General features: G+C 50.5%; 1 protein-coding gene across 4 annotated transcripts in view; it reads left to right on the top strand.

Moving 5' to 3' along the window:
* The window catches only part of DYSF (dysferlin), a 203,481-nt gene that overhangs the window by 24,806 nt on the left and 154,025 nt on the right, over positions 1 to 24,650 (top strand). For all 4 annotated transcript variants that reach the window (XM_008699984.2, XM_040623327.1, XM_040623325.1 and 1 more), the window contains exons 4-5: positions 17,621 to 17,726; positions 23,775 to 23,889. In XM_008699984.2, coding sequence (XP_008698206.2) covers positions 17,621 to 17,726; positions 23,775 to 23,889 — 221 coding nt within the window. The remainder of the gene's footprint in view (positions 1 to 17,620; positions 17,727 to 23,774; positions 23,890 to 24,650) is intronic.

The following is a 24,650-nucleotide window of genomic DNA, read 5'->3' as shown; positions in this document are numbered from 1 at the left end:
CTCCAAGGCTTTGGAGGGTGAGGAGGGGAGGGCATTCCAGCATTCGGGTGTGATGGGCAGCTGGGTTAAGGCCTTACAGGTGGGACTGACACACGCAGCCCAGTGAGGACGGAGCGTGGGGCCAGATTGGGAGGGGTTCTCTGATACGAGGCTGAGGGTAAGAATAGCAAAACCACAACAGCTGATGTTTACCAAGGGCTTAGACGAGTGTCTGGTCCTGTGCTGAGCCTTTATAATACAAGATCTTTTTAAATCAGCTGGGTACTGCTGTTACAGTTGTCATCTCTATGGGGGACACCATGGCTCTGAGAGATGGGGTGCTCTTCTCAGAGGCTGGTGATGGTACAGCTGTCCTTGAAGGTGGGTCTGCAACATGCTTGTCATCACTGAGTCCCTGTGCCTCTCAGAGGCTCCTGGAAGGCCCAGGGGGGTGCTGGACTCTTCTGGAGAGTTCCGTTCCCTTATGGTGCTAGACTTGAGAGGGCTTAGGGAGGCAAAGGTGGGACAGTCTGGTTGCTGCAAGGCACATGGGTTTCATTTTTATGATCGTATTCAGCATTTTACAGGCCTTGTGGGGAGATTTCTAAAATCATAAAGCAGACCTGAAAGCAGGGGCTGTGAAGATATTTTTGACCAATTCAAGGGCCAGGCTGGTCCTCAGGGTGACACCAGGCCAGTGCCACACACGACGGCCAAGCTGCACTGCACCTTGGGGCCTTCCTGTTGGCCCCTGTGGGTGTCCTCTAGCTCCTAGGGGGAGGCCAGCTCCCCGAACACCAGTTCACTGCAGGGCCAGTGCTGGAAATCAGTTCCTCAAACTTCAATTTACAGAACTGCTAATTCTCAAAACTTCCCGATTTACTAGCAACTTCTTTCTTGTAACTACTTGCATGTAGGGTTTGAGTTTTCCAAACATTTCTTAATTTTGCATTTCTAGTGGGGTGCCTGGGTGGCTCAGTCAGTGAAGCGTCTGCCTTCTGCTCAGGTCATGATCCTGGGGTCCTGGGATTGAGCCCTGGCATCAGGGCTCCGTGGGGGGTGGGGGGGCTCCTTCTCCCTCTCCCTCTGCCTGCTGCTCCCCCTGCTTATGCTCCCTCCCTCTCTGTCAAATACATAAATAAAATCTTTAAAAATTTTTTTGCACTTCTAGCAATTAAAAATTAAATTTGAATTAAACTAAATTCAGATTTAAACTTATATTCATAAATATCTGAAGAATTTCCAAGGTTGCCCAAACCACAGTGTCACGTGTGGCAGTAATGGAGCTGTGGCTTCATTGTGGCAGCCCGTGGGGTGTGTGGCCTCCAGAGCAGTTTACTTGCCTGTAGGGGCCTGAGGGGGCGGCTGCTGGAGCAGTGGCAGGGAGGCAGGACAGCAAGGCCATGCCGTGTGTCCCCGCGGTCAGACCTCACGGGACTTTCATCCTACACGTGGTGGTGAGAAAAGAGTCTGAGATTAAAAGTATTAACAATTCCAGGGGCGCCTGGGTGGCACAGCGGTTAAGCGTCTGCCTTCAGCTCAGGGCGTGATCCCAGCGTTCTGGGTTCAAGCCCCACATCAGGCTCCTCTGCTATGAGCCTGCTTCTTCCTCTCCCACTCCCCCTGCTTGTGTTCCCTCTCTCGCTGGCTGTCTCTATCTCTGTTAAATAAATAAATAAAATCTTAAAAAAAAAAAAAGTATTAACAATTCCAAAGCGGTGAAAGTATGAAATATAGCAGGAAGCAACAAGAGCAACCATGTGACATTTTACAGTTTGAAAGAGAAAGGGGAAAAAATTCAGTGGTTTCAGTTTAAGGAAATATTTAAATAGGACACCTACTTTCTGGGGGCGCCTGGGTGACAAAGTTGGTTGAGTGACTGACTCTTGGTTTCGGCTCAGGTTGTGAGCTCAGGGTCGTGAGATCGAGCCCCGTGCTCAGCGTGGAGTCTGCTTAAGACTCTCTTCTTCTCCCTCTGCACCCCCCCAAATAAATAAATAAATCTTAAAAAAAAAAAAAAAGGAAGAACACCTACTCTCTGCTTTCACATTGTCACTGTCCGGTGAGGAAGCCAAGAAGGAAATGACAGGCATGACAGTGACCGTTGTCATCTGACCTTAGGATTTCAGTGAGGACCTACAGGGTCATCACGTAGCCCTCTGTCACTTCTGGGCGTCCTGGGCCTGTGTGCTGTGAGCTGACGAAGGGTCCTCCTTGGGCTCCTTCTAAGTGAGGTGGACCAGAGCCTCCCCTGATGGTAATTCTCGGGCTCCCTCTGTCTTGCCTCCTCTCGCTCCGCCTAACCTCCTCGCTTGCCTCCATCGGTTTCTAGAGGTCCCCCAGAGCTCCCTCGTTCTTCACAGCCCCTTCCTCAGCACCTCTGTCTCACAAGTCTCGCACTTTGCTTCTCCTCCCTCCTCTCTCCCTTCTTTCTCCCCTCCAGCTCTTCTCCACCCCGACTCTCCTCTGTCCCCAAGGCCTCTGTGGCATTTGACACTGCTGTGTTTCCCCTGATGACCATTGGCAGTTTGGGGTGGCCTCATTATACCAGACTGGTCTGCTGGCCCAGACTGGGAACTTGGGGAGCCCTCCGTGCCAGAGGAAGGGAACAGGGGCTTGGGAACTGCCTCCTGGCTGCTTAGCACCCACCCACCCTGAGCCACCCCAGAGCCAACTGCGGGGCTGGGCCAACTTTGATAAAACCAGGTCCGAAATACACACAAAAGGAAACTCCACTCCTGTGGATAGGAGACACGGTAGAAAGCCCAGCGGGAGGTCCTGGACTCCTGTCTCAGGCGGCACTGACAACTTCCCGTTTCCTCTGGGCTTCTCAGAGGGACGCTGCAGGGGTGCTGATGCTGACCCCTTACCAGCTGTTTTGACCACTGGGGGGTTCCACCGAGAGGTTCCTCATCCAGGCTACAGGACAGCATCACCTGCAGCTTTTCCCTATCCCAGTGGCTGGCGGGCACCGTGACAAACCACTGGTTATGAGAGATTTCTAACTGGGCAGTCCAGGGTTAGAGCCACTCACCTCAATCCAGACCCATGCCGCCTGATGGAACTTTCTGAGATGATGGAAATGTTCTGTGTTGGCTGGTATAACTGAGGAACTGAATCTTGAATTTTATTTAATTTTAGTCAATTTAAATTGAAATAGCTAATGTGCATAGTGGCTGCTGTGTTGGACAGCATAGCTCTAGATTTTTACAACAGTTTTCCAAACCTGGCTGCTTATTAGAACGATGCGGGAGCTGGTTTTTTTTTTTTTTTTAAGATTTTATTTATTTATTTGAGAGAGAGAGAGAGCACAAGTGGGGGTAAGGGCAGAGGGAGAGGGAGAGGGAGAAGCAGACTCCCCACTGAACGGGAACCCTGATGCGGGGCTTGATCCCAGGACCTCGAGATCGTGACCTGAGCCAAAGTCAGATGCTTAGCTGACTGGGCCCCCCAGGCACCTCTGATGGGGGAGCTTTAAAAGAGATCAGTGTCTGGGCTCCACAGCAAATAGATTAAACAAGAAACTCTGGAGTGAGGTGCGGGCATCCCTGCGGGAGGCCGGTGTACACCCCAAGTTGAACGCCCACTGTGTTAGGGCAACGCCAGCACGTCTGTAAAGGATGCTGTCAGTTTTTTCATAGATTAACTAGGAAATAAATACAAAACGTCACTCTTGTAATAATGTATGTGTGATTAGTGGTGGAAATGATCACCACGAAGTAATCATGGCTAAAACCGCACATGGTAGAATTGTGAAGGGAATGAAAAAGGGAATGACGAATCCCCTTGGTAACTGTAAACACTGACCTGGGGGAAACTGGACTTAATAGAAATAATTCCATAAGAGAAAACTCAAAATAGAAAGGAGCTGTATTTGCTGGAGCTTGATATGAACCAACACACTGAAAAAGAGACCTTTGAGCCAAATCTGTGTTGGGAATGTAAACAGGAACTAGTTGTTACCAATGACACTAATTTCAGTCAAGTACAAATGAAGATTGAAGACAAAGGAAATAGTTAATTGCACTGGATAGAAAATATGTCAATGAATTAAATGTGGTTAATTTAATTTGTCCCGGAGAATGGCTTTTCCGTGGAAATTAATTAATGCAGGTGTATTTTTTATTTAAATATTAGGTAAACATACACATGGAAGCAAAAGTCTCCATAGGGGTCAGAACATCTACCTGTCCGAAACACACCGGGATCAACATGTTCCTGCCTGGCTCCAGGCCTCGCCAGGCCCGGAATGGGGTGGCCAGCTTCAACAAAGGAACATTCAGGACACCCAGTTAAGTTTGTCCCAAATATTGCGTGGGACATACTTACAATAAAAAATTATCCATGGTTTATCTTAAATGTCAACCTAACAGGGGTTCTGTATTTGATGTCTCTCAGGGTGACTTTGCACCCTGTCTCCCTTGATTTTATTATGTATTTATTTAAAAAATATTTTATTTATTTGTCAGAGAGAGAGAGCACAAGCAGGGGGAGTGGCAGGCAGAGGGAGAAGCAGGCTCCTAGCTGAGAAAGGAGCCCAATGCAGGACTCGATCCCAGGACCCTGGGATCATGACCTGAGCGGAAATGCTTAACCGACTCAGCCACCCAGGCGTCCGCCCTCCCCCGTTTCCCTTTAAACAAGCAATACAGAAGGACCCCAAAGTTTATACCAGGAATTGGTCAGGAGGCATATTGCCTTAAAAAACCCTGTTCACAGTAGTTCATGTTTGTAGTAGCAATTTCTTTGGAATACTTGGAAACTCTTAGTGACCTGGTGACTCTCTAAGGTGCAGCATTAAGGGGTCTCTCACCCCCACAGAGCCTTGCTGGCCCTCGCTTTCCGGTGATATGGGTCATCCATCATGGTGCCTACAACTGGCTGGGGGCCCAGGAGGCAGCCTGGGAACCTCTCTGAATGCCTGCTCCTTCTCCTTCTTCCTCTTTTTTTTTTTTTTAAGTTTTATTTACTTATTTATTTTAAGAGAGAGAGAGAGCACATGCTGGTGGGGGGGGGAGAGGCAGAGGGAGAGGGAGAGAGAGAATCTTAAGCAGATGGACGGTTGGGGGGCTCGATCCTACAACCCCGAGATCACGACCTGAGCCGAACGCTCAACCCACTGAGCCACCCAGGCGCCTCCTCCTCCTTCCTCTCGCAGCTGCCCCTCTTCCCACCGCCACACAGGGCTTGACAGCCTGGCCCAGTGGAATGAGTGTGGACTTTGTCTCAGCGAAGCTCCCTGCGCCCCGTTTCTTCCTCCTCAGGGGGCGTCACACCAACTGCACAAGCGCATCTCGGGGAACGGCCATGGAGAGGCTGCTGGCTGCTCCGTAAATGGCAGTTCCTTTTGGCACATCCTCTTTCCAGATCTCTCTTGTGCTGCTCTCCCGCTGCGCCACTTGCTTCGGTTCCCACTGACTCAGCCTTTTCCCATCAAAGCCCGCTCTCAGCCAGCGATGGTTTGAGAAAGGACTAATTCATACTGAAGTGTTGGTGGCCACCTATGGCTTAGGGTTTCGCCTTTCTTCGCAGCCTGGGGGACCGTGCGGAATGTGAATGGTGAGCGGCAGACAACATGATAGCCTTTGAGGAGATTGGGAAGGTGGTCTTCCTGACTTCGGTGACGATCGCTTGAAGGGCTGCCTCTGAGCCGGAGGCGGCCTGGGTGCCCTCGGGGTGGAGGTGGGCGTGTCCTGGTGCCTCCTGGGACAATGGGCTTAATGTACTGGGGACTGTGGGGGTTTCTCGGAAGGAGCTGAACCAGAGTGTTTGTCCTTCAAAGGGGAGCCCGGCACAAGAATGCACAGGCCCTGGCAGGGGCGCCTGGGGGGAGGGCTGGCCGGATGGTGCCTGGGGGGCCACATAGGGGGTGGGCTGGTGTGGTCCAGGGGTTCCAGCCCAGCCGGGGCGGGTGCCCTCAGTGCCCCAGCTGTCCACAGAGCTGAGCAGGGCAGGGGTGGTGGCATGGGAATGAGGGTCGAAGGCTGCTCTCGGGGACCCCCTCTCCGTAGTGAGCCTCATCCTGACACTGCGACCTGGATTTCTCTGAACCCGTTTCCCCATCGGGATAATGACCGTAACAGTACCTACGGTGCACGGTTGTCGTGAAGCTTGCGTGAGATAGTGTGTGGGCGTCAGATGCCTCCTGGGTGCTTGGCACGTTGAAGGTGTTCAGTTAGGGACTGTTGGATCTGTAGAGACGCACATACACAAACCACGCCAGCTGTGAGCATAGCACCACACGCCCCATGTGGACACGTGACTGCACCGGAGTGCGCACCAACAAGCCGCATACACAGGTGCACACACAGTCTTTTATTTAAAAGAATTAAAAAAAAAACCCACAAGAATATACAAATTATAAGTGTCTTTTTAATAAGCAAAAGTAACCTCCATTCCTAAAAAGTTATAAAGGAGGAAGTGCAGGTTTTCCCACCCTTTCCCCATCTGCTGCTTCCCTTCCCTCCAGTGTGTCCACTGTTGACAATTTGGTGCATATCTTTCTCGACTTTTCCTCAGCCTGTGCAAACATCTGTTTACAAAACGTGCATGCGTGTACTTAAGAATGGAATCATGCTGTACATAGTGGTCTATACCATCATGGACTCTTTCCAATGTTAGTGTGGACTGATCAACCGCATTAAATAAATTAATTAATTAATTAAAGATTTTATTTATTTGGGAGAGAGAGAACATGGGGAGAGGCAGAAGGAGAAGTTGACTCCCCTGCTGAGCAGGGAGCCTGATGAGGGACTCGATCCCAGGACCATGGGGTCATGACCTGAGCCACCCAGGCACCTGGATCAACCCCATTTTAAATGGATGTGTGGTATTTCACAGGGTGGGTGCCCCATAATTTATTCCAACTTGCCCTTACTGATTGGGATTTGATTTCTTTCTAATTTCTTTTCTGCCCCTTCAGTGACTATCTTTATCCCAAAGTTTTCATGACCTTATACTATTTTTTTTTCTTTAAAATAGGTCCATAGAAGTTGATTATTAGATCAAAGGATATGAGCATACAACATTTTCATAGATTCTGCCAAATTACTTTTCAGAAATGTGTCCTAATTTATGTCCACCAAACGTGTAAAAAGTAATCGCCTGTCAGTTTTTTATTTTTGCTTAGTGCCATGGTTGGGGGAGAAGAGTATCTTATAAACCATGTTTTCTTTCTTTTTTTTTTAAGATTTTATTATTTATTTATTTTTTTAGAAGATTTAGTTTTTATTTACTTGAGAGAGAGTGAGAGAGAGCACGAGTGGAGGGAGTGGCAGGCAGAGGGAGAAGCAGGCTCCCGGCTGAGCAGGGAGCCCGATGTAGGGCTCGATCCCAGGACCCTGGGATCAAGGCCTGAGCTGAAGGCAGACGCTTGACCCACTGAGCCACCCAGGCGCCCCTTTAAGATTTTATTTTTAAGTAATCTCTACACCCAACGTGGGGCTCAAACTTACAACCTGGAGATCAAGAGTGCGTGCTCTACTGACTGGCCAGCCAGGCACCCCTAAATTGTGTTTTCTTGACTACTTGTGAAGTTGGGCATCTTTTCACGTGTTTTACTGCCCGTTTGTATTTCTTCTTTTGTCAATCGCCTATCCTCATATTTTGAGTTGCTTGTTTTTTCTTACTAATTCATAGCAGCTTGTATGTTTGGGATCCTATCAGGAGAATTCACTCTCCGTCTGTTTCACGTGTGGAGGATATTTTCTCCCTGCGGACAACCGTTATTCCCAGATGCGGCCCCAGCTGTGTGTGTATGTGCACTTAGACATTTAAAAAGGCAGAGTGGTGGTTTGCTGTTGCTAGAAGTTGGGGAAAGTAGGCCGAAGTTCAGCCTCTGGCTTTCAGTAGGCCGGTTTGCAGGCCCCCCTTTCTGGAATATTTGGGAGGCAGGAATATATACAGTCACCATCTCATTGTTCTTAGCATGCTCGGAAGTGTTGACCGTTCCCTGATCTTCCAAGGATTTTTATATTTTGTCCTGAATTCTCTCCAGGACACTCCCGGGTTTCAGAATAGTTTTTCTTTTGTCTTTCTCTGGATGGAAGTGGAAAACTATTTGGTTACCCTTGGGCAGCCCCTGGGGAATCAGATACTGGCGGGAAGGCTGCCAGAGGCCAGGCGGGCTCAGGGGGTGGGAATGTCCGGCTGTCCCTCATTTCCTGCCCCTCACGCCAGGCACACACGGCTGAGGGCTGGGGGTGGCCACAGCTCACGGCTCTCTCCTCCCAGGGACCTTAAATCTTCCCTGAGTGCACACGTGTGTGTGTACGTGCGTGTGTGTAGGTGTGTGTGCGCATGCATGTATGCGTGTGCGTGCGAGTGTGTATGTGTGCGTGTATGTGCGTGTGTGTGAGCAAGAGCGTGCATGCGTGTGCGTGCGTGCATGTATGGCGCCAGTGTGTATGTGTGTGCACATGTGTATGTGTGTGTGTATGTGTGTGCGTGTGTGTATGTGTGTGTGTATGTGTGTGTGCCCTGCCAGCCAGGGGCTCGCTGACTTTCCGGTCATGCCTGATCCATTGACTCTAATGAGGGGAAAGTGCCGCTGAGTCAGTAATGAATGGGCTTGCGTTGTAATATATGTATTTTTAGTTGACATGTCCGTGTCTTAAATTAGAAGATAAAGAATGAGAAACTGACACATGGAAATGCTTCTGGAGATTTTTAAAGAAATAATTTCCAATGTACAGAAAAGTTGCAAAAACAGAACAAAGAACATTCCTTATACTCTTTACTCAGAATCACTGATTAACATTCTGCCCCATTTGCTTTATATTAGTCTCTCTCCTCTCCCTCCTTCCCGTTTTCTTCCTTCCTTTTCCCCCTCTCTCCTAGTGGAGGGTAAGTTATAGTCGTCATGGCCCTTTATCCCTAAATACTTCAGTGTATTTCCTAAGAATAGGGATGTACTTTTACGTAATCACAGTGTCGCTATCAACTTCAGTAAACTTAACATGGTTGCCAGACTTCCACCTAATTCACTGTTTTTATTCCGTCCTATCAGTTGACTAAATATCTTTTAAAAAAAGATTTTATTTATTTATTTATTTATTTATTTATGTATTTATTTATTTAGAGAGCGAGCAAGTGAGGAGGTGGAGGGTGGGGGAAGGGCAGAGGGAGAGGGAGAATCTCAAGCAGACTCCCCACTGAATTTGGGGCCCGAAGCAGGGCTTGATCTCACAACCCTGGGATCATGACCTGAGCTGAAATCAAGAGTCGAAGACTTAACTGAACGAGCCACCCAGGTGCCCCCAAATAATGTCTTTTATAGAAAGCCCCCCTCCCCTTCTTTCTCAGTATGGGATCCAATCTAGATTCCCATATTCAATTCAGTCATTATGTTTCCATGGCCCCCTTTAATCTAGAACATTCCCACAGCCTCTGTCTTTTACAACAACTTACAGTTTTGAATAATACGCCAGTTTTTTGTTAATAGAATGTTCTTCGTTTGGGACTTATTTCATGTTTTTCTCATGATTAGACTCAGTTACTAATTCGTGGCCAGAATATTTTGTAGGTGTGTTGTGTCCGTCTCAGGCTCTGGGGGCACAAGACGCCCCCCATTGATGATGTCACTTTGATCATGTGTCAAGGTGGCACCTGATTTTTCCATTGTATGTTTACTGTTCTTCCTCACCCCCCTCTGAGTCTCTTAAGAGACATGTTAAGACCCTGCACGTATCCCATTCCTCATCAAAATGTGCCCCGAGATTCCGCATCCACAGATGACTCTTCCTGATTCGGTCTTTACCATGACGGCTGTGAGCTGGCTTTCCATCCCCAGCACTTCCTCCACATTTACAGCCTGTGGGAGGTTCTAGTGGTCATGAGGACAACTGTCTAACCCACTACCCTCACTACTGATCCTACTCTCGGCCGGGCCTGTGCATGGGCCACACAAGCTTTCACCGCAACCTTCCCCCCCGGGCAGGTATGTCGGCCAGCGTTGAAAGACCTATGAGTCCTCAGGCTAGGAGTCTCGTTCCTTCCATCCTTGAAGGACAGTGCTGGAGTCAGGAAGAAGCCCGTTGCAGGCCTGGGTTAGTCTGTTGGAAAGTTCTTCCTTCTATTGAGCCACATTTTTCTCCCTGAGATTTTGAGCCTCTCCTCTCTAGTCCACCATCAGGAAAGACCAAACGTAGATCTAACCTCTTCCATATGACAGTGTTTCAAGGCATGTTCTAATGTGGCCCTCACGGTGATTCGGGACAACAGGTACATGCCCAGATGGACAGGATGGTGGTGAACAGGGTGGGGAGGAAGGGAGCTGCCATTTCCCAAGCCCCATCCATGTTCCAGGCACACGTAAGGGTGTTAGGTGTGTGAACTCAAGTTTTCAAGAACCCTCTGAAGTGTGTACTTTCCCCAGAAGCTCCCATGGTGAAGAGGGGATTGTCCATTTTGTTCAACCAGTGTCCCCAGTACTTACGACAGTGCTGGACCCATGGCAGGCGCTCACTGCATATTTGTCAAATGAATGAATGACTTTGACGGATGAGGAAACAGGCTCAGAGAAGTTATGTAACTTGTGTCCAGCCACACAGCTGTCACGTGGCAGAGCTGGGCTTCCAGCCCTGGAAGGATGACTTGAGAGCTCTTATACTTAATCATGCAATGATAAATATTTATCTTTGGAAGAGGAGAGAAAGGATGTTTCCAGAGTGTTGCTAGAGGTTGAAAGATACCATCTGGAAATGTTAGGAGTGACCGGACATGTGAAAATGATGGTTGGGGTGACACCCTAGAGTCTGCCACTTGAGGTGTCCCCTGAATCAAATAGATCAGGAGCTGTGGGTTCTGCCAGCCTTCCTGCGCTACTTTTTTTGGGCATTTGGGGGAGGGGCCTTGTCTTACATCCACTTCTTCATCAGTGTCAGTGTGAGCTGCACCCATTTCTCCCATCTTCCTGCTCCCCACACGGCTCCTAGCGCCTGGGGCTCTTGTCCACCCTGGGCTGCTGCACCCCGACCTTCTACAGCTCGCAGCACCGTGGCATAGGGGAAGGCTGGGGTAACTACGGAGGGTCTGCCACCCTCTGCGGGTGCGGAGACCACTTTCCCTGCCATCAGGGTCTCGCTCTGTCTCTCTCTCAAATTAAAAATAAATAAGTAAATAAATAAATAAATAAATAAATAAATATCTTCTAAAAAAAAAGAAGTGGCCCTATTAAAAAAATACAGAAAATAAAAAGGTGTAATTAATATAGCTTGGAATTAGATATTTTAAAAAAGATTTATTTATTTGAAAGACAGAGGGAGAATGCCTGCACAAGCTGGGGGAAGGGCAGAGAGCAGACTCCCTGCTGAGCGTAGGCCCTGACAGCGGGGCTTGAGCGCAGGATGCCATGGGATCATGACCCCATGAGATCAGGACCAGAGCAGGAACCTAGAGTCCGAAGCTTAACAGAGTGAGCCACCCAGTCACCCCTGGAATTAGATTTTTTTTTTTTTAAGTTGAATCAGATTAAATGTGGAGGCTGGGCTCCCTTTTGCATGGATGGAGCAAACCGAGGACATTCTGGTTCCTTTCCTGATGGTGTGTTTCAGTTCATATTCATGGAGCTCTGAGGTGCACCAGCAGGTCAAGCATAGGTCCAGTAAAGGAAAGCCTCTGAGTCTGCTTCTGACTGCCTTGTTCTTTGTGTAAAATCAAGTCAAATGCCTTTCCGAGTCCCAATTTCCTCTCCTGTAAGATGGATTGAACTAATAACTGTACCTACCTCATAGGGCTAGTGTTATTTTAAATGAGGGAGTGTAGGTAGGGTGCCTGACACTGTATCTCACGTGCGCTCACTCAATAGGAGGGGAGCTATTATTAGAAGTAAGTTCCATGAGAGTGGGGGCTGGGTTTTGTTGGGTGTGTTGAATAAGTATTTGCCGAATGAATGAATTATAAGATTTTTAGGATTTTATGTTCCAGTTTTAAATTTAAATTTTGAGTTGGTAAAAAACATAAGGGGTTATAAAACAGAAACTGTAAGAAAAAATGGAGTGAAATCGCTCCCTGTTGTCTTTGTCCCCCATCTGTCTAGTTCCTATTTTTTAAGATTTTATTTATTTATTTGAGAGAGAGAGAGAGAGAGAGCACAAGCAGGGGAGAGGCAGAGGGAGAGGAAGAGGGAGAAACAGACTCCCCACTAAGCAGGAAGCCCGACATGGGGCTCAATCCCAGGACTGGAGCGTGCCCTGAGCTGAAGGCAGATGTCACCCAGGCGTCCCCCTAGCTGCCCAGTTCTTACCTGTTCCCTGTAGATTACCATTGTCCTTAGTTTCTTTTGTGTCCTTCCAGAGTTCTTATGTTATTGCTTAATCACTAGTATAGATTCTGACTTTCCTCTTTTTTTAAAGAGCATATTTATTTATTTATTTATTTATTTATTTATTTGAATAGATTTCATTTTTGGTATTGTGGTAAAATACACATCTTAACCATTTTTAAGTGTGCGATGCAGTGGTACTAAACATGTTCGCGTTGTGCGGCCATCACCACCACCCACCCCAGAACTCTGCTCGTTTTGTAAAACTGAAAGTCTGTACTTATTAAACAGTAACTCCACTCTCCCCTCCCCCCAGCCTCGTCACCACCATTCATTTGTCTATGACTTCCACTAGTCTAAGTAGTAGGTAGCATATTATGCACGCTCTTTTTTTTCTTAAGGTTTTATTTATGTGTTTGAAAGAGGGAGAGAGAAAGAGGAGAGAGCACAAGCTGGGAGGAGGGGCAGAGAGAGAGGGAAAAGCAGGCTCCCCCCTGAGGACGGAGCTGGACATGGGGCTTGATCCCAGGACCCAGAGATCATGACCTGAGCCGAAGGCAGACGCTTAACCAACTGAGCCACCCAGGCGCCCCTATACATACTTTTTGTACTCTGTTTTTTCATTTGACAACGTATCTGGAAGATTTTCCATATATAAGCCTACGGTGCACTGCCCGTTATTTGTGTAGTTGTGCAGTGTTCCATCATATGGCTGTACTATACTTTATTTATGCATCTTCTAGGATGGACATTTGGGTTGCCTCCTGTGTTTTGTTCTTATAAACAATGTTGTAAAATAGGCCCAATGTTTTGAAATAAAATTGTTTAGATTTTTTTGTGCATCGTTAAAATAAACTTACTTGGCCTCTTTAATGTATAGCCTCCCACCGATGGCTCAGATTGGGAGGCCGCTACCCCAGAGCGTTTCTCCCATCTCCGACAGGACAGTAGCCCTACTGGGTGATGAGTCTGGGAGCCAGTTCTTGAGCCCTGGAGGAAAAACGTGTGCCTTGTCAATGTGTGAACTGCCTGGATCTCTCCCTCCCTCCCCCACGCCAATTCCTGACCTCCCTCTCCGTCTGTGGGATGGCAGCTGGGATTTCAGCCCTCACATTTCTCCTGCGCCCACGTTCCAGTGGCTGCAGAACACCGCCCTGGCAAGAGGGATGGCAGGTCCGGGGAGGCTGGGAGAGCAGTGACATTTTCCTATTGTAGGCTGCAGGGGGTTTCCTTCCCACCTACCCACACGCTCAGAGCTGGCCCTGACACAGCCTCTGCAGGACCCCCAGACCCCTCCTGTGGTCCTACTGAATCCTGTCTGCCACAAGCGGCCACTGCCTGGTGCCACTGCCACTGCCACTGAGCGCGGGGCATCGCCGGTTGGTGGAGGCCCCTTTGTCTTGATCCGCGGATGCCGTGGGTCTCCCTGAGGGTCTGGGCCCTCCTCCCCCGAGGCTGTCTGAATAAAGCCATCTCCTCCACCCTCTGTGACAGAATGAGTGAAGAGTGGCCGTAAGGGTTTCCTGTGATCAAGCCTCAGACCATCCAAGCTCCCCAGGGAGTCCGGCCAACGCAGTTTGGCCTTCCAGAGCAATTCTGTGGGCCCGCTCTGGGGCTGCCTGCTCCGTAGGTAGTACGGAAGTACGGCCAGAGCCCTGGGGACAGGCAGCCGGCTGTGCGGCCTCCAGCCTCTCCTCCTAGGGGGTGGGGGCTTGTGAAGGCCACCCAGCTCCTCCAAAGGACTGGTGCCAAGGCCTGTGACAGGGGTGGGAGGTGGGAGCACTTCAAGGTCCAGCAAGACGTTAAGGGAGGAAATAACAAGCGGTCCCTCCTGGCCCAGGTCTCCCTGCCTCCGGAGGTGCCTGGGCTGGCAGGGGTGGGGCCGGCGCTTCCCGGGGCATTTCCTGCCATTGTTCCCGCCCCACTTCCGGGAATTCTCCGGGGGCGCAGGGCTGGCCGGCCCGGGGCCAGAAAGGGAGGCCACGGAGGGCAGGTCGGCTCTGGCCGCAGCCTCCAGGGCTCGCGAGCTGCCGCGCGAGCAGCACGTCTGCACCGCCGGCCCGCCTCTCAGCCCCCACTGCCCGCTCTGCCCCTCACCCCCACCCCGCTCCAGGTGATCCCGCAGGGAATCGGGGGACTCAAAGGGCTAGGGCAAGCTCAGTCATCCACCTGCTGGAGCCAGTCCCTCTGCTCTGTTGCCCCACTTTTCCCGTGAAGAACGGAGGACTCCTATTGCTGATGTCGCATGGATTCACGGGCCTTTTACACCTACCGTCTTGTCTTTTTGACGTTGCCTGGGCCGTGATGTAGCCCCCCAAAACTAACATGAGCTTGCTCCTGGGTGAGTCACAGAGAGAAACTACCCCAGCTGGAGTTGTTGCACAGAGGAAACTCTATTTGCAGCAAATAAGATCCCCAGGGATAACTTCCAAAGCCGACTCCCCAGCAAGGGGTGAATGGGTTCCTACTATTTAAAATATTTACGTAGGGGAGGCTTGTCATCTACGTAGGGACGGGCACAAGGTGGGTCATGCACCTTAAGGAAACGTGCCTATCCCAACATTGTATGGTATGTAAATGAGGCTTGCGCTCCAACTTGGGCAGAGATTCTAGCATTATCACGAGGTAAAGGTAACTGTCAGTCACTCCATGGGTCCATCCATGGTCCATCTGCGCAGGTGTCAACAGGGAGTTAAGCTCGAACTGGTCTGGGTGGTCTGGGCTGCCAGAGCTCTTCACCAGGACAGTCATTAGGGTTTGAGGGGCAGTTTCGGTTTCCGTCCTGGGATGCTTTGTCAGTGGGGTCTTTCTCCTGAGTGACGAGATAAGCTGGAAAGAAGAGCTAATGGAAAAATGGGGGACAAAGGTCAGTGGGTACAAGCAAGTGAGCAGTAAAGGTCAGATCTTGGGAGCTATGTGGTGACACTGAGGACACTTCAGTCAACCCACTGGTGGCAGGTGCCTTCCCCACGCTGGCCCTGGGACGGAGACCCTCCAGGAGCCCCTGCTTAGTAAGCTATGCTACAAGCCTGCTCCATGCTGCAAAGGAATATAGCACACACCAGTCCGAATTCCAGAAAATGTGACTCCTAGCATCACGAGGAATGAATGTGAGTGAACCTCTCTCTCTTTAGCCCTTTCTTTAGAGAAATGTTAGAAAAATGTTACAAAATTCAGCACAAACCAGGTTATTGCCTTGCTAGCCAGGGAACCTTACGTAAGGTGACCAAGAGTCTACTGGTTCCAAGAAGAATGGAGCTCAAGTGATTTTATTGAGCAGTTATTAATAATTAATAAGCAGCTATTAATTAATTAATTTTTATTGTGGTAAAATATACATGACAAAACTTACCATTTCTACTACTCTGAATGTGCAGCTCCGTGGCATTAAGCACATTCACAGCTGTGCAACCATCCCCAAGGTCTATCCCCAGAATGTTTCATCTTCCCAAACTGACACTCTGTGCCTACTGAATAATAGCTCCCCGTTTCCCCTACCCCCGGCCCCTGATAACCTCTATTTTACTTTCTTCATGAACTTGCTTATTCTAGGCATCTCAAAAATGTGCAAGCATACAGTATTTGTCCTTTTGTGTCTGTCTTATTGCACTCAGCATCGTGTCTCCAAGGTTCATCCATGTTGTAGCAGGTGTCAGAACTTCTTTCTTTTTTAAGGCTAAGTAATATTTCATTGTAAGCATGTTTTTAATTTATTTTAATTAATTTTATTTTAATTTTTATTGCATTTTATTTATCCATTCATTTGTTTATCCATTCATCTGTTGATAGACACTTGGGTTGCTTTCATTTTTTGGTGATTGTGAATAATGCTGTTATGAACATGGGCGTACAAATATTTCTTCGAGTCCCTGGTTTCATTTCTTTTGAGTATATACCCGGAAGTGGAATTGCTAGATTATATGGTTTGATCCATTTTTGTATTCCCTTTTTCCCCTGCTCATCAACAGAACACAAGGGTTCCAATTTTGCCACATCCTCACCAACGCTTGTTCTTTTCTGTTTTTGGGGTAGTAGCCATCCTAATGAATGAGAGGTGATATCTCACTGAGCAGCCAGTGTTAAAAATCAGCTGCTCAGGGGCATCTGGGTGGCTCAGTCGGTTAAGTGTCCGGCTCTTGGTTTCAGCTCAGGTCGTGATCTCAGGGTCATGAGTTTGGGCCCTGCATTGGGCTCTGTGCTCAGCACGGAATCTGCTTAAGACACCCTCTCCCTCTGTCCCTTACCCCTCACACTCTCTCTTTCAAATAAATACATCTTTTTTTAAAAAATCAGCTGTTTAGGTTAAGATTGAAGTTGTATTTCAATAATACTTCGTAAAACCTCTATTCAAATCAGTTGTTAGAGACACTAGGAAAAGGAAGGTCCCAAATAACAGGTGTGCTGTTTATTCATCAGGGAAAAAAAATTAAGAAGCAGGAGCTGGGAGCACGCCTGTGGTTGTTCACGGTTCATGCCCTGACGGTCCTGTGCAGGAAGCGTGCAGAAGTCCGATGCAGACGTCAGGCGACAGTTCTGATAGACACGGGCCACTGGCTGCCCCTGATTTCCCACCACCGCCACAGAGGTGCAGAATGCAGTTCGCCCATGTCTTAGCTTAGGGGACACAGACTTTTTCCTTGGCACTCTTTGGAGGGTCCCTTAACTGGTCATCGCTTGGTGTCCTAGTCTTTCCTAAGAACCCATGTGTTTATGGGGCCCCCCACCCCCCACCTATGCTACAAGCCTGCTCCATGCTGCAGAGGAATATAGCACACACCAGTCCGAATTGGAGATGCTGCCTTACGTGTGTGCTGTGACAGTCCTGGGCCTCTCTTAGGAGTGGGGCGTGTCTGCCCTGCCCCAGTTTGCTTTTCTCCCTGTCCCTGAAGACAGGAAAGACTGTTCTTCATTTGTGGTCATTGCTGGCCGAGCCCTGGGAAACCGGGATAGGCGGCCTGTGTAGATGTGGGTCAGATGAGTGACTGCAGCTTCAGGGACCCTGCACGGGTCCCCCCGCTTCTAGGAGACCGGTGGATTGCTGAGGTCTGATGGGAAAGGCAGCCCTTCTATGGGAGTATCCAGGCGGTCAGGGGTGGTAGGGCTGGGCCTCTGCGGAGAGGCAGAAAGCTGACCTTGGGAGAAGGGAAGGTGTCTCGCATCCTTGTTCAGGGCAGGGGGCCTGGCCCTCCAGGGATGATGCATGGGGTGACTGGGGCAGGGTGTTAGGGAAACGCGAGGGGTCCTCGGGGACTATGGTGTTCGAGGCAGGTCAGCTTTGTCTGCAGGGTGTTTGTGTGGTAAGGTGGTGGTGGTGGTATGTTGGGAGAAGAGCCAGGCACATTAGGCTATTCTCTACATTCTACTTTTCTCTCCACTTAGGTTCTTGGGGGAAGCCCAAGTCCCACTCCGGGAGGTCCTCGCCACCCCCAGTCTGTCTGCCAGCTTCAATGCCCCCCTGCTGGACACCAAGAAGCAGCCCACAGGGGTAAGTGCCCACTGGACCTTTGCATCACGCTAATGTCTGGTCTGAGGCCTTGTCTTTCTGACATGAGTGGTGTGTCATAGTCCAGCTCCCAGCAACCAGGCCTGGCCTGCCCTGGCCAGAGCTTGGGGTGCTGTGGAGGGGGACTGGCATGGAAGGGATGGGAAGGGGACAGGAGGGAGCCCTGGCCCCTCCTGTGAGGCTCAAGTCAGCCTTGCCTCACACCAGCTTGGCCTGCCCCTGGGTCTCCTCCTGCCCTGGAGGGGGGCACGGTCACCTCCTGGGGTTGGTTCTTTACTAGAAATCTGATGACTCCCCAGGCTTCTTGGGCAGCTTTGGTGATGGCTCCCCCAATCTCTTTGGTAGCCCTCCCTAAGCTCCCAGCCCCCATCTCCAGATCTGGAATATCTGAGTCATCTGGGTTACAGATCACAAGGGAAGGGAGACAGACATCCCTCTCCCCTGCCCACCGGAACCTGTCAGACCCTCTTCCTTTCCTCCATTGTCCTTCCTGCCCCTCCCCCCAGCCTTTCCAGTGCTCTTCCAGTCCTACCAGACAATTCCCAGCCCTCGTCTCTGGCTTCCCGTTATTTTTAGGGAGCTAAATATACCCTGCAGGGTTCTTTCTTCCTGGTCAGTAGAATTCCTGACCTTTCCTCTGGGTCAGCTCCACCTCCCAGGAGGCACTGGGGGACTATCCATTTGGAAATACTTCCTCCCGGTGGGGCCTTGGGGATTCCGGGCTGAGTTCTGTTTGCGTGGGGCTACCTTGTGTGTGTGTGTGTGTGTGTGTGTGTGTGTGTGTGTGTGTACGCGCGAGGGTGGGGAACCTTGGCTGGCTTGATGAGTCAGGAAGTGGCAAACCTGGGCAGAACTCGGAAAGGAACCACTACTGGGTACTGAGGGCTAGAGAAAGAGAGTGACTGACTGAAGTCACACAGTGACTCCGTGTCCAAATGGGGACAAGTCGGTGGATGGCACATCTCCTGAACTCTCAGGGGTGGGAGTGACTTGAATGGACTCCTGGTCCACTGCCTTTCTGATGCTGGAATTTCCTCCTGAGGCATCTTAGGGCAGTGATGGCTGGATGCTTCCCTGACGGAGAGAGGTTAGTTCCCAGGAGAATCCATCCCTCTCTCGCATGGTGCTCACTGACAGAACATTCTGGTTTAGTGCGGTGATCACTTGGTTTATAACCTCTTCAGGTGCTTCCCGGGTGAAATCTGGAACAGTCCCCTTACATGGAAGGCAGGGGGACACCCAAGAAAGAGGCAAGCCACTCCACATTGGTAGGCGGCAGGGTTAGTAAACTTGGGGACTTACCTATGAGGCATGTCTGGGGTGGCAGCAAGATGAGTAGATCTCTGCACTCATCTACCAAATCTTAAAAGTTTATACAGAGGTCCTAACTGGGTTTAGCCGTGTATCCATACAGATAGTCTCAACACCAGGTCGCTAGCTCAAGACATGCCTGGAGCAGCCTCGGGGAGCAAGGAGGGCAGGCAGAACTTACATTCCCAGGAGAGTGGAGGGGGTAAGAAGCCTCCGATTGGTTTATCATGGGTCAGCTGGTGGGCGAGTCTTCTCAGTGACCTCCTCCAGCATCAATGAGCCTGTCTTCTTCTGAGGAGGAGGTGAGAAGGACTCACCTTCTGAGTCCCCCTTGTCCTCCCCCTGAGCTCTCTAGTCTACTCATGAAGTCTAAGGGTTCTAACGCCAATTTCCAACCCCCACCCCCACCCAAGCAATTCTCTGACCCCAGTTGGGCGCCCTATCATTCAACTCAATTCTGACACTGTCTACCCAGGGACGGCTCTGGGTTAAGGGCTCAGTCCTACAAGACCTCCCCTTCCCCTTCTAATGCCAATCCCAAGTCCAGATTCCCCTGTGCTTCTGACCAACAGGGTCTGGACTGGAAGTTCCTATGATCCCCACCTTGGGTTTGATTAACTTGCTAGAGTGGCTCACAGAACTCAGAAAAACATTCTACTTACCAGATTACCTATTATTATCCAACCTGGAAGCTCTCCAGTCCCTGTTCTTTGTGGTTTTATGGAGGTTTCATTGGCAATTGAACTCCATCCGCAGCCTGGATCCCCTCCCTGGAGGTGGTGGGGGCTGAAAGTTCCACAACCCTCTAAAGGCAAGGTTGGCTCCACTAGCAACCAGATCCCATCCTTCGGTGATTTCCAAAGTCATCTCAGTAGCACAACAAAAGACACCTTGATGGCTCTTATCACTTAGGAAAGTCTAGGGAATTCCTAAAAGGAGCTCAGTGCCATGGACGCACACATTTGTAATTATAAATCACAGTATCACATCCCTAGAGTCAAGATGGACTCCAAGTACTTCTGGATCCTGAAGAGGACCACAGCGTTCTGTAAAGGTGTAGAACACTCCTGGAGGAACCGTAGGTAGCTGGTGAGGGAGATATCTTGAGTCAGGGATCTGAGAAACACTAACATTTACCACTTTATTAAAGGATATGATAAAGCATATGAATCAACAGCCAGATGAGGAGATACATAGGGCACAGTCCTGAACAAAAGAACTTCTGCCCTTGTGGAGCTTGGGACCCGGTTCGGTGGCACATGGATGTATTCTAGTTCCCTCAGCATGGAAACTCTCTGAAAAAAAGGGACCAAAAAACTTGAGTTTTTAATGGAGGCTTCATTATAGTCATGATTGACTAAGTCATTGGTCATTGGCTGATGCAACCTGCAGCCCCTCTCTCCTCCCCAGAGATTGGGGGGGGGGACTGAAAGTTCCAACCCTCTGATCACATGGTTGGTCCTCCTGGCAACCAGCTCCTACCCTTCCGTGGGGTCCAAAAGTCACCTTCATTAATAACAAGACACCCATTTTACCTTTATGGCTCTGAGTGTTTTCAGGAACTGTGGATGAAGACCCAATATTTCTAAGAAGTATAGTTTGGTCACCTGAATGACCAAATCTGTGTTTCTTATAAATCATTAAATCACAGCCCCCAATGCCTCCATCCAGGGTTCCTAGCTTCTGGCTGAGCTGCTCAAACATCTCTCCACTCTTGCCCTCTGGACATCTGTGACTGGTGTTTCTTGCAAGTTCTCCTGCACTTGGGCCCCTCCAAGCTCAGACGCCTGTCCAGCCCCTGAGACACCTTTTCACACCTGGTCCCTGTCCACGGGGCTGAGCCAGGTTGGTGACCGTCCCCGAATGCCTCACCTTTCCTCCTCCGGCTCTTTGTTCCCACACTCTGTGCTCCTTGCTCACCAGCTGGGAACCTGCCACCTTCTCCTTTCTGGGCTGGGAGCCTGCCTGTCTGTAGAGATTGCCAACCCTTCCCAGACCGTGTCTCCAGGAGGGTGTGTAAAGCCACAAGGGATGGATGGGAGAGGGAGTTGAAGCCCTGCTTGGTCGAGCCCCCGGCTGAGCACAGCCTGGGGGAGGTGGAGCCAGGATACAACTCTGGCCTGTGGAGAGTGTCTGGGTCCATCTTCTAGTGCCTGTGACAGCACTAGGTCACGGAGCAGCCCCAGGTCCCGAGACCCTCTGAGCTGGGGCTTCCCACCTGGGACCGGGGGCTGTTGCCCCGTAGCGGGAGGCACAGAGAACTGAGGCTGTGCTCAGAAGGGACAGAGACCTCTGCAAGATTCTCACTGGCTGTTCACTGAGGCTGATTTCCGGGCTGGGCCCCGTGGGCAGAGCATACCAGGAGTGCCCAACTGAGTTTAGCTCAGACTGTCAAAGCAACCTGCGGAAGGAGTGATGGGAGTGAAGACAGGGCCTGTGGGATCTTTGGAAAACCCTGGAAGGACTGAAAAGAGGAAGAAGGCTGGGGGTGGCCATGAAGACCTGCTGTAGGCTGGCCTGTGGACTCCATTGGCCTGGCACTCAGTATTCTCAGCCACATCCCTTCAGAGCTGTGTGCCACGAGAAGATGCCAAATCTATCCTCAGACAGATTCTAGACTGACTACTATTATTTATTTTCATATTTAAATTGTCCCCAGATTTGGCCAGTGGGAGTCCATGAAAATAGGTTTCTGTGTCCTTTGGACATGTTTCTATCATTCTTTGGGTATTTCCTTGCTTTCTGGCACAAAGGGTTCCAGGGTCATCTACCTTCCCTGGACTATCCCTAGAATTACTTATTTTTCCAAAGAGTCCAACTTGCCTTTTGATGAAGCGTGAGAAAGCCCCAGGACGGTTGTTAAAAATACAGATGCCCAGGTCCACCCCAGACCTCCTGACTGGGATCTCCAGGAGTTCATGGGTGGTGATGAGCAGGTCTGGGCACCCGGCTGGGGCCCCAGAAGCTGTTCTTTCCTCCTGGGGCTCCCGGATCTTAGGGTGATGGCTCTCTGCCTGCTCAAGTGGCGACACCTGCTGGTGGTTCTCAAACCTGCATGGCAGGCAGTGAGGGCAGTGCCTTGGTTGCCGACGGAAAGGGTCTCTTTGCCTTCCTGGCCTCTCCCCGGGTCTCCTGGGAGCTGAGATGGCGCTGGCTTCCTTCCTTAGCATTCTGAGCCCCACCCTTCCACTGGTCCTGCCCTCTCTTAGCCTGGTTGCCCCTGCCCAGGCCCTAGTCTGGGGTTCATGCCCCAGACCTGGAGCCACCCAGTGTACCTTCGGCCCTTTCTGTGTCAGGACCAGGATTCACCCAGGGAGTTTCTGGAATCCCTAATATTACTCAGTAGAAATGTCTAGTGACCTATGCTGAGTCGCTCAGAGGATATTATGCATTATTAACAATTATATTTATAAAGGATTTTTCAAAACCTGGGAAATGCTTACTGTCTAACATAAGTAAAATAGAAAAGCATTTTATATAAAGCAGGGCTGTACACTATGTGTTTAAAAAGATTGGAGAGAATTATATCAAAATGTGAATAAAGGTCGAATTATAGCAATTTGTTTTCTCTTGCATTTTCTTTTATTTCTTTTTTTTTTTTTAAAGATTTATTTATTTGAGAGACAGAGTGGGAGTGTGGGTGGGAGGAGGGGCAGAGGGAGAGAATCCCAAGCAGACTCCCACTGAGCGTCGACCCCTATGCAGGGCTTGATCTCAAGACCTATGAGATCATGACCGGAGGCGAAATCAGGAGTTGGACACTTAACCGACTGAGCCACCCAGGCGCCCTGCATTATTATTATTTTTTTCTTTAAGGTTTCTGTACCCTCTAAACTTTCTTAAATAGAGCATTTATTATTTTGATCCATAAAAAAGCTGCCCCAGGAGGCCTGCTGGACCCGTGGTACCAGGGAATGCTGGGCCAGGCCCCGCTGGCCTAGGAGCTGTAAGGCTGGGGAGGCTGCCGAGGCTGTTCCTTTTCCTCAGGTTCTGGGCCCTTCCAACAGTGCAGGTCTTGTGTGGAGGGCAGTGCGTCCATGGGGTGAAAACACAGGGCGCGCTTTCCCGGCCTGTGGGAATGAGGCGACTAGTCATTCTCCTTTCGGCTGGTCAAAGCGGGAACAGCTGAGGTTGAGGTGGGGGACAGGGGTGCTTCTGGGAGGGAAGAGAGCTCCGAAAGGTGAGCAGCACCCTGAGACTCTCAGAGCTAGCCAGCGCTGGAGCAGAATGAGGCTGAGATGTCTGTGGGGAGACAGAGGAGGGCCCTCAGCTGAGCAGAGTGGCCACGGAGGCTTTTTCCTGTTGTGGGCCTAGACTGAGAGTTGAAAAACCCTGCAGGAGAGCTTGAATTGCAGATTCATTTATAGAAGCTTATGATGTGCTCTCTCAGCTAATTTCATCCCCATCTGGCCCTACGAGGAAGGTCCTATTGCTGCTAGTACCCTCATTTTACAGACAAGGAAAGTGAGGCACAGTGAGGTTCTAGATCTCGAGCGAGATCGCACAGCTTCGGAGAGGTAGAAGCTGACTCCGGGCTTTGGACCCCTTGACCATGCTGATGGGCCCCTGGGGGTGGCTTTGCCCCAGCCTCCTGCAAACCTGACCCCCGTCAGAGCCATTTTCCTTGGCGAAGGGGTAAAAGGAACAGGAAGGATGCTGGCCGGTGCCGGTCCGAGGCCGATGCACTAACCTGCTGCCCTCCCACCCCGTCTCTTCCAGGCCTCGCTGGTCCTGCAGGTGTCCTACACGCCACTCCCTGGAGCCGTGCCCCTGTTCCCACCCACTGCATCTCTGGAACCCTCCCCGACTCTGCCTGACATGGATATGGTGGCTGGTGAGGAGCCCACCCTGGCAGGGCCCTGGAAGAAGCCCAGCAGCAGGGCTGCAGCCTGGGGGTGGGAGGCCAGAGGGAGGCTTCAGGCAGCCTCTGCGGCCCTCCCTAGGTCGGGGTCTGCCTGGGTCCAGAGAAGAGAGGACACCAGTGGGTGGGGAGTCCTGGGAGCTGCCTCCTGCCAGGCAGAGAAGGTGCCAGTAGGATTAGTGTGAGGAAGCCCTCCTGGGGAGGGGCTGAGCCTGGGCTGCTGCTCTGTGCTAGACACCTCTCAGCTGGGCATGGCTGTGCGGGGATGGGGTCTGCCCCCGGTGATACGCGGGGCCACACCCGCTCCCCGGAGGCGAATGCTTCCCTGCTCTGGCACTTCATAGGCCTTTGGCGATGGCCTTGTAACATCAGAGCTAGGTTTTCCTTGAAAGAGCCCTGGGCCCATGTCAGGGGACGTGAGTTCCTTTCTTGACTTTAGCACCAAGTAGCTGTGTGACTTTGGGCTGGCCACTCTCCCTCTCTGGGCCTATAGTTTATCATTTGTGAAATGAGCAGACTGAGTTAGGAAGTTCCAAGGTTGTGTCAGTTCTCTTCACTTGCCTCTGCTGGCCTTGTCACAGGAGGAGCCAGCCCAGGGTGCTTGGCTTGCCAGTGTGGGGCTGGTGAAGCCTCCATGAGGCCCAGCCTGCTGGAATGTGCAGGAAGCTACACAGATGGGCCAGGTGGGGACTTGGCCATGGCAAAGAGTCTGCAGTTTCTCTCCCGGTGAAGGG

Source organism: Ursus maritimus, unplaced genomic scaffold (assembly GCF_017311325.1).
Source record: "Ursus maritimus isolate PB19 unplaced genomic scaffold, ASM1731132v1 scaffold_6, whole genome shotgun sequence".
NCBI lineage: Eukaryota > Metazoa > Chordata > Mammalia > Carnivora > Ursidae > Ursus > Ursus maritimus.
The sequence above is the reverse complement of the archived record's forward strand: the minus strand, read 5'-3'. Positions and strand labels throughout refer to the sequence as shown.